This window comes from Chamaea fasciata, unplaced genomic scaffold (assembly GCF_029207755.1).
Source record: "Chamaea fasciata isolate MVZ Bird 193981 ecotype frontalis unplaced genomic scaffold, bChaFas1.0.hap1 SCAF_4, whole genome shotgun sequence".
Lineage (NCBI taxonomy): Eukaryota > Metazoa > Chordata > Aves > Passeriformes > Sylviidae > Chamaea > Chamaea fasciata.
Window position 1 is genome coordinate 39263785 of NW_027094089.1, and position 12474 is coordinate 39276258.

General features: G+C 43.3%; 1 protein-coding gene and 1 long non-coding RNA gene across 2 annotated transcripts in view; one reads left to right on the top strand and one right to left on the bottom strand.

Annotated features, from left to right (window-relative positions):
• LOC136289036 (serine/threonine-protein kinase PAK 3-like) overlaps window positions 1-1665 on the bottom strand; it is a 5162-nt gene extending 3497 nt beyond the window's left edge. The window contains exon 1 of the mRNA XM_066182503.1: window positions 1638-1665. Coding sequence (XP_066038600.1) covers window positions 1638-1665 — 28 coding nt within the window. The remainder of the gene's footprint in view (window positions 1-1637) is intronic.
• A 6772-nt stretch (window positions 1666-8437) lies between these two features.
• On the top strand, window positions 8438-12072 carry LOC136288878 (uncharacterized). Its single transcript, XR_010720623.1, has 3 exons — window positions 8438-8535; window positions 11390-11561; window positions 11928-12072. It is a non-coding gene; the product is annotated as an uncharacterized lncRNA (long non-coding RNA).
• Window positions 12073-12474: the final 402 nt, after the last annotated feature.

A 12474-nucleotide genomic window follows, 5' to 3' on the forward strand; every position in this document is an offset into this window, starting at 1 on the left:
GCCATACTGTAGGTAGTTACTAACCATTCAGTAATAAATATGGCACAAAGGGTAGCAGTAGTTAGGAGGGGACGTGCATGAACAGTAGGGCTCTCTTGCTGTAATTACACTCTATCCATTCAAAAGTTAAAAAAACCCCACAACAACATAGAACCAAAACAAGACCAGTTAGGAAATTTGGCATTTATAACGTACCAACCGTTCACAGAATACTCCACAAAATCTGGCTGGTCAGGCTGGTCAGGCTGGTCAGCTCTGCAGCTCAGGACACTTCTGTATTTTTGTGCACTGTTAGGCACATTTCATGTTACTTTCTGACTTGCAATGGGCAACAGCCAGCAGCTCATGCACTAAAAAAGGTCCCATAGCAAGAGACTGGCTGCCAAAAAGTGACAGCACTTTCACCAAATGAAGGAATGAGCTTGCTGAAACACACCGAGCTTTATGTGGATGGAGCAGCAAAACACCAACATGGCTGGGAACAAAACTGAACAAAACTGCATCCTTTATTGCTGGTAGCTTCTGGCTCAGCGGTGCTGTCGTTTTAGACAAATTGTCTGTTTTGTACACGCTGGCATCGAGGTCACTACTAGTAAAAAGGGAATCAGTGGGTGAGGTGACAGTAACAGAATTCTGGCCCAGGTTTGGAAGACCTCCTGAGTCCGCAGATAGGTCTAAAGTCAGCTGTGAGTGATTATCCAAGCCTTGTCTCACCACGCTGTGCTGGAGTGCACTTCACTCATGGTCTCTGTCTTGCAGCCTCCCAAGCTGGTCTCAAGCTGTAAAAATCAGACATTTCCACAAACTGTTCTGTTGTGCTCCCAGAAGACAAATGGATGGGTTTGGCCCGGGGGATTTATACTCCAACATGTCCTAGCTCTCTTTGAGCCCTGAAGGCTCCTTTAATTGCTTTATTAATCATTTGTCAAATGCGTTGGAGCAAACAAGGCATTGTCATTAGCACAACTATTATGATGACTAATACCTAGAAGCTCATTCTTAAAAGCTCTTTCATCAATGATGTTAGATTCCATCTATCTCACAGACAATCTATCCAAATCCCACCATCAATTCTAAATTTTACACGCCCTCCTAAAGTTGTAGTATACTCTTCTGAATAGATTCTGAGTGATCAGATAAATTCATACAACACACCCCTTCAAAATTTCCCATGTCCATGTGCAAAGAAGAAAAATCATTAAATGCAGATTGAATTAAAGAAATACGGTAACTCCAGTTCATCTGATTTTTGTATGTGGAGTGGGAGGGTGTTGCAGTGCGGGTCAGTGGTGACTCGCTGCAGCCTCCCGAAGGCGCCTCCCTGAAGAACGCGTTGGGGCAGACGCACAGCAATCACACACCCACACCCACCACAGGTGACTTGTGATGACGGAGGACAGGAACGGCCTTTGCGTAGAAATCCACTGGGTTTTGCAGCCGCGCTGGAGGGGTCAAGAGGCAAAGGCGGCGACAGTCTCTTTGCCCTCATTCAATGCTCCAGAAGGGAACCAGTTGAGTCTACCAGAGCCAATACCTCCTGCCTGCAGATGATTTTCTATGACATCATTTTCTATATAATATAATAAAGAATTGGCTCTTCCTGCATGAAGATAATGGAGTCTTGGCTAACTTATTACAATATGCCGCTCTGATGAGGGAGCGCATGTGCGCGGGAAGGAGAGCTGATTTCCTCAAATAATCACGGTCTCACTGACAGGTCACGCTTCATTAAGCATTCCTGCACTAAATGTTCCTAGCAGAAAAAAAAATCAGTATGAAAAAAAGAAACTTGCACAAAGAGTACTGTTTTGTTTTTGTAGTGGTGGTTGGGAGCCCCTTGATCAACCAATCTGCTGATCATTTTCTTCTAAGATCATTATCCACGGCTATAAAATCACACTTGCCCAGTCTGTGTTTCTGCCTCATAGTTACTTGGACATGACATATAGTTATAAAAATGGGAGGAAGGTTGAACTAAAGGAAGAGTCTGAGTTGATCCAAAAAATCAACTTTTACTATCACTAGTGCATGATCCTGAGCTTTGAGATGCATGTCTGACCCTCAAAATGTCTGTTCCAAATAACACACAGAAAACTGAATTTTACTGGTAAATGAGTTTTTGAGCGTCAGCCAAGGTTTTTATCTCAAACAAGTGGAATGCTTCTGCAAATGAGCAGGAACCGTGATAAATTGCTTTGATAAACCGTGATAAATTAGTTTGACATAGTATTTTGTTGCCATTAGCCAGCATTTCACAAACTGATTTCATTCAATGGGCCATTGGAGAAAAAGCAATTCCAAAATACAAAGAACAGTAGGGATAAAAAAAAGCCAAACAACTAAGCAAGCTGATGGACTTACTCTGCAGGCCTTGAGTGTGGTGTCAAAGGCCAGCCTGCACTGCTGTTGTTTCTGACACTGCCACTTCACCTGCTGGGGAAAAAAAAGTCTTTAGTTTGTTACTTCTGATTTGTGAGCATTTGCATTTCTACAGGTTGAAGGTGGTTTTGCAGGATTCAAGGTGGACCTAATGTATTCAATGCAAAACAGTTGCTCTAACCAGCTTGGCTATTTCCTGCATCTGTGGCACAACCAAAGGCTCATTATTTGATCCAGCTAGCCCAGTTATGGGCTGTATTCGGAAGGATGAAAGATACTTCCGAGGGACTGATCTGATTTTTTATTTATGCCTCGATGTATGTTACACATGAGGTGAAGGATTCCTGTAAGGGCTGACATGTGCTGACAGCCCTGTCCCCGGAGAGGCTTCGCCTGACAGCGGATCAGGGCAGAGAAAACTTCCACGATCGGGCTGTGACTGAACCCCTGACATGCTGCTGCGGCAAATGTGTGGATGCCCACCAAGAAAGCCCGCCAAAAACGCCCATGAGGTCGGGCAGGGGGAGAAGCCTTAGCACATAAAAGCACACAGCTGTGACACGACGCCAGTCATTTTTCCTTGACATTTCTTGGAGGGATCAGGGGCTCACTCGGAGGCTCATCTTAGCCCTTCTTTCCCCCAAAATTGGCTCTTCCTCCTTGTGGTCCTGCTTCCCTACCTGTACCTGCTTTGCTCTGCTTCACCTTTTCCACAAACCAGCTCACCACAGGGACCTTGTGCTCCGCTACCTCCCCGATAGCGTGAGTGCTGCTGCAGCCACCCGTGCCGTGCTTCCCAGGCACTGCGGACTGCCACCTGCATCCAGCTGCGACCGCTGCAGCCGGCGCCACCTGCTCTTACATGTGCCTGTAGCTGTGGCGTCCCGACCCTAAGTGAGATAAATAAGCCTTACTAAAGAAATGATTAAAACTGTGGTTGTTGTTCAGCGTTCTATGTTATTGTGTTCCAGGCTGTCAGCTCAATGTTCTATGTTAACAGTTCAGTGTTCCATGTAACCCCCTGTTCTGTTTCCCTTCCCGTCAGGTCACAGTTGAACCCTGCTGCTCCCCGAAATGGCGACCGGAAGTATATGCAAATTAGCCGCTGGCAAAACAAAATCCTGGCAGTAAAACCCTGACAGATAACGAGCCAATGCTTGAAACAGAAAACGAAAGAGAACGTGCTACAGGCAGGAGAAAGGGGCATCATCTCCCAGCTTCGCTCTTCTCGCCATGACCAACATGAGACTGGCCCAGAGTGTCACCCCTGGATTTTCAAGCCAGTTGGGACTACAGGTAATACTGCGAGGACGGAAGTCCTGGCCTGGCCTGCATTGCACTCCAGCAGGAAGAGCCGCCCACCTCCTCCTGTGAGTCACTTCAGGGAGCAGTGGCAGCATGCGCACAACCCGTTGGGCCCCCTACCCTACGCTGATTCTTACTGGACGCTTTTAAAAAGGAGCAAGATCTTCTGCCCTGTTCTTATCACTGAGGACCCACAGCTGCTCTAGGAGCGCACCCTTACTGACGGCAGCCTTTTCTCCACCGATGGAAGGGACACACAGCCTGCTGCTGTTGCGAAATCCTGCCCAGCGTGCCACAGAAGCTCCATAGACACACCACAGTTGGCAGCACACATGCTCCGTCTGCCAAGGCAACACTGACAGAGCTCCGGGGTTCTTACAGAAGAGCTGTCCCTCTCTTCTGTTCCTTTATCTCTCTCTTTTTCCCTCTCTGCTTCTTCTTCTATCCTCCTTTTAGTAGGAACGCTTATCTTTTTTTGTACCCAATCAACGGTTCTCTAGTATCATATTGCAGCATTTGCATTTTATTTTCATCCAAGAAATCTACCAGAAAGAATCCTCCCTGACTCCCCCTTTTATATCGGAACGGGACATTTTCCTTTTCTCAAAAGGAAAGAGGGATGTACAGAGCAGAGAAACTCACAGCACGAGTGAACAAGAATGGTCTTTGTTTGAACCAATAAAAGAATAAAAGATGATAAACAGAGATACGGTATTTAATTTTGCCTAGTGAAAGACCTGGAAACTGTTATTGATTATATATTTTGAAGTCCAAACTCTGAAACAGTATTTTTTTAAAAAAATCTTCTAGATCCTCTGTGAAAGTAAAAAAATCACCTGTTGTCCATGTACTTTTGTATTTAAAAAAAGCAGAAGAAGACTCCCTCTTCTATAGTTGTTGGATTTTTGTTAGCAACAGCCTGCTCTGGTACTTATTTTGGGAAAAATCAAGAAAAGAAATAATAGAAAATGATGTCATAGAAAATCATCTGCAGGCAGGAGGTATTGGCTCTGGTAGACTCAACTGGTTTCCTTCTGGAGCATTGAATGAGGGCAAAGAGACTGTCGCCGCCTTTGCCTCTTGACCCCTCCAGCGCGCTGCAAAACCCAGTGGATTTCTACGCAAAGGCCGTTCCTGTCCTCCGTCATCAACAAGTCACCTGTGGTGGGTGTGGGTGTGTGATTGCTGTGCGTCTGCCCCAACGCGTTCTTCAGGGAGGCGCCTTCGGGAGGCTGCAGCGAGTCACCACTGACCCGCACTGCAACACCCTCCCACTCCACATACAAAATCAGATGAACTGGAGTTACCGTATTTCTTTAATTCAATCTGCATTTAATGATTTTTCTTCTTTGCACATGGACATGGGAAATTTTGAAGGGGTGTGTTGTATGAATTTATCTGATCACTCAGAATCTATTCAGAAGAGTATACTACAACTTTAGGAGGGCGTGTAAAATTTAGAATTGATGGTGGGATTTGGATAGATTGTCTGTGAGATAGATGGAATCTAACATCATTGATGAAAGAGCTTTTAAGAATGAGCTTCTAGGTATTAGTCATCATAATAGTTGTGCTAATGACAATGCCTTGTTTGCTCCAACGCATTTGACAAATGATTAATAAAGCAATTAAAGGAGCCTTCAGGGCTCAAAGAGAGCTAGGACATGTTGGAGTATAAATCCCCCGGGCCAAACCCATCCATTTGTCTTCTGGGAGCACAACAGAACAGTTTGTGGAAATGTCTGATTTTTACAGCTTGAGACCAGCTTGGGAGGCTGCAAGACAGAGACCATGAGTGAAGTGCACTCCAGCACAGCGTGGTGAGACAAGGCTTGGATAATCACTCACAGCTGACTTTAGACCTATCTGCGGACTCAGGAGGTCTTCCAAACCTGGGCCAGAATTCTGTTACTGTCACCTCACCCACTGATTCCCTTTTTACTAGTAGTGAACCTCGATGCCAGCGTGTACAAAACAGACAATTTGTCTAAAACGACAGCACCGCTGAGCCAGAAGCTACCAGCAATAAAGGATGCAGTTTTGTTCAGTTTGTTCCCAGCCATGTTGGTGTTTTGCTGCTCCATCCACATAAAGCTCGGTGTGTTCAGCAAGCTCATTCCTTCATTTGGTGAAAGTGCTGTCACTTTTTGGCAGCCAGTCTCTTGCTATGGGACCTTTTTTAGTGCATGAGCTGCTGGCTGTTGCCCATTGCAAGTCAGAAAGTAACATGAAATGTGCCTAACAGTGCACAAAAATACAGAAGTGTCCTGAGCTGCAGAGCTGACCAGCCTGACCAGCCTGACCAGCCAGATTTTGTGGAGTATTCTGTGAACGGTTGGTACGTTATAAATGCCAAATTTCCTAACTGGTCTTGTTTTGGTTCTATGTTGTTGTGGGGTTTTTTTAACTTTTGAATGGATAGAGTGTAATTACAGCAAGAGAGCCCTACTGTTCATGCACGTCCCCTCCTAACTACTGCTACCCTTTGTGCCATATTTATTACTGAATGGTTAGTAACTACCTACAGTATGGCTTTTAGGGGTGTGAGTAATGTGTGGCTTTTACTCTGCCAAAATGGCTCCACTTCGCAAAATGCATGCATCAGGTGGGTGACACCTTCACCTAACCTGTCAATTTACTTTAACTTCTCTAATTGCCATGACATATTAAACACAATCTAAAGTTATCTAAGGTTTAAACCATGGGTGTCATCTGTTCTGTGTCAGATCTTTTTTTTTTTTTTTTTTTTTTTTTTTTTCTTTCTTTTTTTTTTTAAAATTAGGAAGATCTGCTTGTTTTTCACCCCATCACCTCTGGGTTTGCCTCGCTTTTATTTTATGCTCTCTCCAAGGAGTGTGAAGAGCAGTTTGGAATAGAAAAGGGAGGCTGAATCTGGCTTTGCCATCATATTGAGCAGCAGCAGAGAAAAAACCATCCCATTTATGGTGGTAATGCACAGCTGAGACAAGCTGTGCAGTGCAACAAGGCGTGTGGGCTGCAATAGACAGTGTCACTTGTGCCCCGCTCCTTCGCTTCTTGGCTGATGCAGGGGGGTGCCTTCCTCTTGCTGCTCAGCTTTCACTGCTGTATGGAATCAGGATAAGGAAAATGAGGGAGGGAAAACTCGAATTTTTTTAATCCTTCTCAAACAGAGAGAGATTTCTCAATTTCTCAAACTTAAAAGCCAGGGGGATGCATTTTTTTGTTACCTAAGTAAGTATAATACTCTTTAAATTTAGGACGGGAGATGCATTTGTGAACCGTTGGTGTTCACTGACAAGACTGGAGTGCTCCTGGAGTTTGTAACCTTACAAGGATGGAAGGAGACTCTGAAAACTTGCAAGTGGACTTCTACTGCCAGAGTTTTTTAAAAGACAGTAAGAAATCTGCACTTTCACTCATTTGGAGAACACAAAAATTTAAAAATCTTACCGTTGATTTAAATTTCTCAAACTGTTTTTCTGTTTGGTTGGGGTTTGGTTTGGTTTTAGGTTTTGTTAGTTTTGTTTTTGGATGGGTTTTTTTCCGGTTTTGTTTTTATTGTCACAAATGTCAAAGAAGCCAAATAGTCCTGGTGTTGCTTCTCATTTCTTTATCTGTTTTTTACTTACTGCTTCTTTTTCCTGGTCTCTTGGAGCCTTGCTCACCTCAAGTGGTGCTTTTGATACGATCCCAACTTAATTCGTTGGACAGAGCACCTCACCTGTGCCATGTCTTTAGTGTTTTCTCCAAAGTGTTTTTCTGCTGTCCTTCTTGAGGTTTGACTTCCTGACATCTGACATGTCTTCCCCATCATTGTGTCCACTAATTCTCTGTGTTTTCCCAGCATGACTCTTCTGGTTGTTTCACCCTTTTCCAGCTAGAAGAAATTTCAGAAGAATGGGATGAATTTGAAGTAAAATCTAAGAAAAAGTGGTGATCACATAAATGCCAACATAGCCAGTTGTACTCAGTAACATAAAAAGCTAATATAAAATATTTTGACCCAAAAAGCCAGTTTGTGAAATGAAGCAAAGTTCCTAGTAAAACTGCTTATAGGAAAAGCAGTTTTCCCTTGCTGTTTAAGCTTTCCCAGAGAAGTATATGCAGTATTTCCCTATGTTGGGGCAGTTGCTGGGCTGAAGACTTAAATCTCTTGAGGAGCAGTAGATTTCCCCAGAAAGCTAAGCCTTTGTTTATTAGCCCAAGCTGCCTTAGGTTTTCCTAGAGACTTTTTCATGTGGCAGGTGTCTGTCTTCACTGTTACTTGAACTGAGCTTGAAATAATTTGATACAGATGAAAGTATCACCTAGATATTTGGAAATAAGCTAGCCAGATGTCGGAGAAGAATGCAGTTAAGTTCCCTGTGCTAGAGACGCCTCACTTGAAAGAGTTGAATTGTTATTCCTTTCCAAAGGGAGAAGAGCTTTAATTTGTAAAAATCCCCAAAGCATTTCTCTGTCTTTGTGTGAAAGATGCTTCAGGAACACAAAATGTGATTGTTTCTCTGTAGCGAAACTGAAAGTGTTAATGTTCCAGTGTTTCACAGGATGTCACAATATAGAGAAGAACTTATACTCATTACACCTTCTGTTTTCTGAACACATTCATTTGCAGCGCTATTTGTCTCTCTCTCTCTCTCTCTCTTTTTTTTTGTTTTGTTTTGTTTTGTTTTGTTTTAAACAACGGTTCTCAATGACAAACATCAGCAGATAGCAGCAGAGACTAAGAAAATAGTTCAAAGTGCTCAGTGGCCGTGGGAAGAGGGACAACAAAGACTTGCAGTGGAGAAGTACAACATCTGCAGAGTAGAGATCGCTGAAAAGAAATTCCACAGTAAAGAACGAACTCAAGCAGAAAGGACTTGTCAGGTAGGATGCATGAGTAGATGGAAAGTTCCATGACATGCTAGCTGAAAGTTTTTTTTGGTGCAAAGTGTGTGGGTGGGTTGGGGATTTTTTGGTTTAAAGGGAAAAAAATCCCCCAAATAGCTAAATAATGCAGACGAGTTCTGAAGATTACAGCTTTATAAAGTTACACTTTGTGTAATGCAGGTTTGGGGCTTTGATGGAATGTGTTGTGGCTGTTTGTCACAGTAAACACCTAACGCAAGTTCTCAGTACACAGTGGTAGTGAAAATCAAAGGAGTTTGTGGACAGGACCTAAGGTCCTTCTCAAAACAAGCAGAAACACAAGTCAGGTTTCATTCAAAGCTAATTCTTAAAAATGTAGGGCAGGATATAGGCTGTGAAGAAGCCTACTTTTAGATAGAGTTTTCTTTGTTAAGTTGGCAGCTACAGCCGGGTAAGCTCTTAGGTAAGCTCTTAGCTCAGAGTTCTGGCTAATAGTAAGTGGCTGAGTTAGTTTGACGAGGCTCTGGAAGGGTATTGCCTTCTGTTGTGTACAGTGTTTTGTAGAAGCTACTTTCAGAGAGTTTAATGCTGTATCAAAAGATCAGTGTTGAAAAAGTGATGTCTGTCCTGAAAAAAGGACAGAAGGAGCAGCGGATGGATCGGGACATGGTGTTCTGTGTCAGTTCCCAAACCATTCTACACTTCTGTCATGACAGTGTTCTCTGCCAGTGGTTGTAGAGGCAGGGGCTTTGTTGGCAGATGCATTAAAGCTACAAACTTGTAGGAAATGTAATTAACATGAGTAGACTACAATTGCCATGAATACATCAAGCTCATTAAACAGGTCAGCATGAGCTGTAGGGTTTCAGAATCTCGACATCTCTGAAGTCAGGAGTCTTTCAGAACTTCCAAAACTCTCTGAAAGGAAAATGTCATTCACTGCTAGGTGTCAAACCCTAAGCTGCCTTCAGTAGTAAAAGTGTTCCATTTTTCCACTTTGCTTTTGTAGCTGTTCCCCTGTCCATCATCCTACAGTTATCTTAGGTATAATTGTAAAATTCTGGGAAATAAAAAAAGGTTAAGTCTGGACTTGACTGCATTAGTTGTTGCTTGAAAGCTTAATTCATTTCAAGTTGTCGGATGAACATCAGAAATATCTGGCTTTATAATTTATGACTTTGAATGTGCTGCAGTCTTTTGTGTTGTGTATTTACAGGCCTGCTTTATTCTGAGTTATAAAATGAAAGCTAAGGAGATTTAATTGTGGTCTTAATATGTGCCGAGAAGTGGGAGTCTGAGCACGTAGGCAAATCCTGGTTGGGAAAACTGCACTTCACGAACCGTAATTCTGAATTTGGCTGTGAAAATGCTGAGGTGGGCATGGGAGTGGAGTATCAAGTCTTGAAATGTGTCTCTGGGACACGCAGGAAAAGCCACCTGCGGTGGTCCAGTGTGTCTCTCGGGACCTGTGTCCCACGTTGCCTGGCTAGCCCTTGCCCTGGCTGCAGATAGGTATGGTTCCATGTCCTGGGATACGTCCCCGATCCTGTGGGTTCTTGCCCCACAGAAGTGTGAACACTGATGAGGAATAAAGGAAGGACTCTGACAGGGAACTTCAGCTGGGGTTTATTAAGTCCACGTGGGACTTCTTCACACCCAGAGAGTCTGCTCACCAGAGCGAGGATCCTCTCTGTACAGCACCTTATAAACAGGGGAGGAGCAGGGGGTAGGGTACAGCTTGGGACCAATCTGTGGGGTGAAGGGTGTGACTCTATAAATAAATGGCAAATATTATAACAAATCAATAACACAAGGGGGGGGGGGGGGGGGGGGGGGGGAATAACCGGGACCCTTCCAAATCATTCAACGCCCTCACTAGAACTTTTTAGACCCAGGGTGAGGCTTCAAAGTGATTGACTGGACCCAGGTGTCACATAAATGATGATTGATTAATAACAATAACGGGGGTAAAACCATAAAGGAGTAAAACATGGGCTACATGGAACAAACCATTATAACTTATATAAAACAATATAAAAGCAAGGAACAAATACACATATAAAACTGATAAGACCAAAAACACAGCACTACAGCCACCCTCTCTCATCACCTGTTTGACAGGTGACGAGCTCTGTTCGGCTTGTCCTGGTCTGGGATAGGAGGTCTCGCAGTGTGGTAGGAAGGGCAATAGCAGCACCTCGTGTTTAGGCAGGACATCGTATCCCTCAATATTTTTTTCCCCTAGAATACTTGTGAGATTCTGTCATTTACACACAGTTAAAAAAAACCCAAACACATCACAAACTTACGAGCTATTTGTAAGAAAAAAATTCTCTATGCCAGAACTCCCTGAAATTGTTTTAAAACATAATAATCTGGAATGTCTTGGCTTTTCAACAACAAAAAACCAACCAACCAACCAAACAATAACCCAACAAAAACAAACACACCCCCCCCCCCCCAACCCGCACAAAAAAACAATAAAAGCTGTGTTTAATTTTTTGTTTGCAACCATCTCCAACTTCTATAGGAGATATTTGGATTAGTAGTTTAATAATTTACTAAAATTTAATACAATTGTTCAAAAAAAATGTCGCAAGCGTCTGCCTCAGGTTTCCTACAACGAAGGTGACCAAACATCTGCAAGGTGGTATAAGGATGGCAAAACCAAAACCAAATCAAATACTTTGTTTCAAAATACATTTCAGTTTTGTTTTGAGAAGCAAGTCATTCATTTGCCAAGAAAGGATTTTACTTTGTTTGAATAAAAATACTGAAGAAATAACCGTTTATATTTTATGCTGGAATGGTCTGTGCTTAACTTCAAGTGAAAAGGTAAATAATCATTTCTTCTTCCGTGCTCGTCACACAGATTTCTCAGCACAAGACTGACACTCAGAATGACCTTCAGCACAAGCAGGAGGATGCTTTTGAGAAAATGTCTGAACAGTCTAAAAGCACAGGAAGATTGCCAGCAGAAAGAAAAGCAAGACCTTGAACAGCAGTACTGACATCTCCTTGCAGAAGTTCACGCAAGAGCACAGGTATGGTGCTGTGAACTTCTCCTTTTTTTTTTCTTTAAAAGTTCTAATGGATGCTTTCAGGAGTTTAAGCCCCTTAGCAGTTGAAGGCAATTTGGGAATTTTAGTATACTTTTAAGGTAGGAAAAACCCCAACCAACCATCACTGTGCTGATATTAACATTACTTAAAATAAGAAAGAAATTACTTCTGTAATTGCTTACTTCTGTTTATTGTTTACTCCTTTCATCACTATCCTTACTAGCAATTCTTGTTCCTTTAATGCACCATTTGAATGGCAAAACTAACAAATTTCTTTTAGCTCTTGTCTCGGTAGAAACCATCTACTTAATATTGCTTGCATTTTGGTTTGCTTTGTTTCTGTTGCAGGAATGTGAAGCGCAAGCGCAGAACACCAGGCAAAAACTGTGTGACCTTGAACAAATCTGCATGGAAACGGCCCAGGAATACAATGCTGTGAGAAATACATGATCAGATGCTCACAAGGAGCACTCATCTCTGCTGGCAGCCTGTGCATTGCTGTCAGGTGTGGTGGCCCTGGGGCCATCCACCCATGCTGTCGCTCTCCCATGGAGAGTTTGCAGCCTTTAGGCTGTTTTGGTTGTGATAGTTCCCCAGGGGAAGTCTCCCTTGGAGACTGCCCTTAGTTAGGGTGACCAAAGTGCTGCACTGCCCACGGAGCTCGGCAGCACTATGTCTATTTGTTACCCCCTGTAGGTTGTTTCCCCAGTTCCTGGTTTTTTACCCCAGTTGACTGGTCCCTTTTCGATCCTCTCGCCAGTTGGACCTTTTCTCAATCCTAAATTCCCATTGACCAAGTTCTGTAACCCCACCCCCCGATTTCCCTATATAAACCCTACTTCCCTGAGCCCTCTGGTTCTTCTGCTCCTGGAGCCAAAGGATAAAGAAGGCTTCC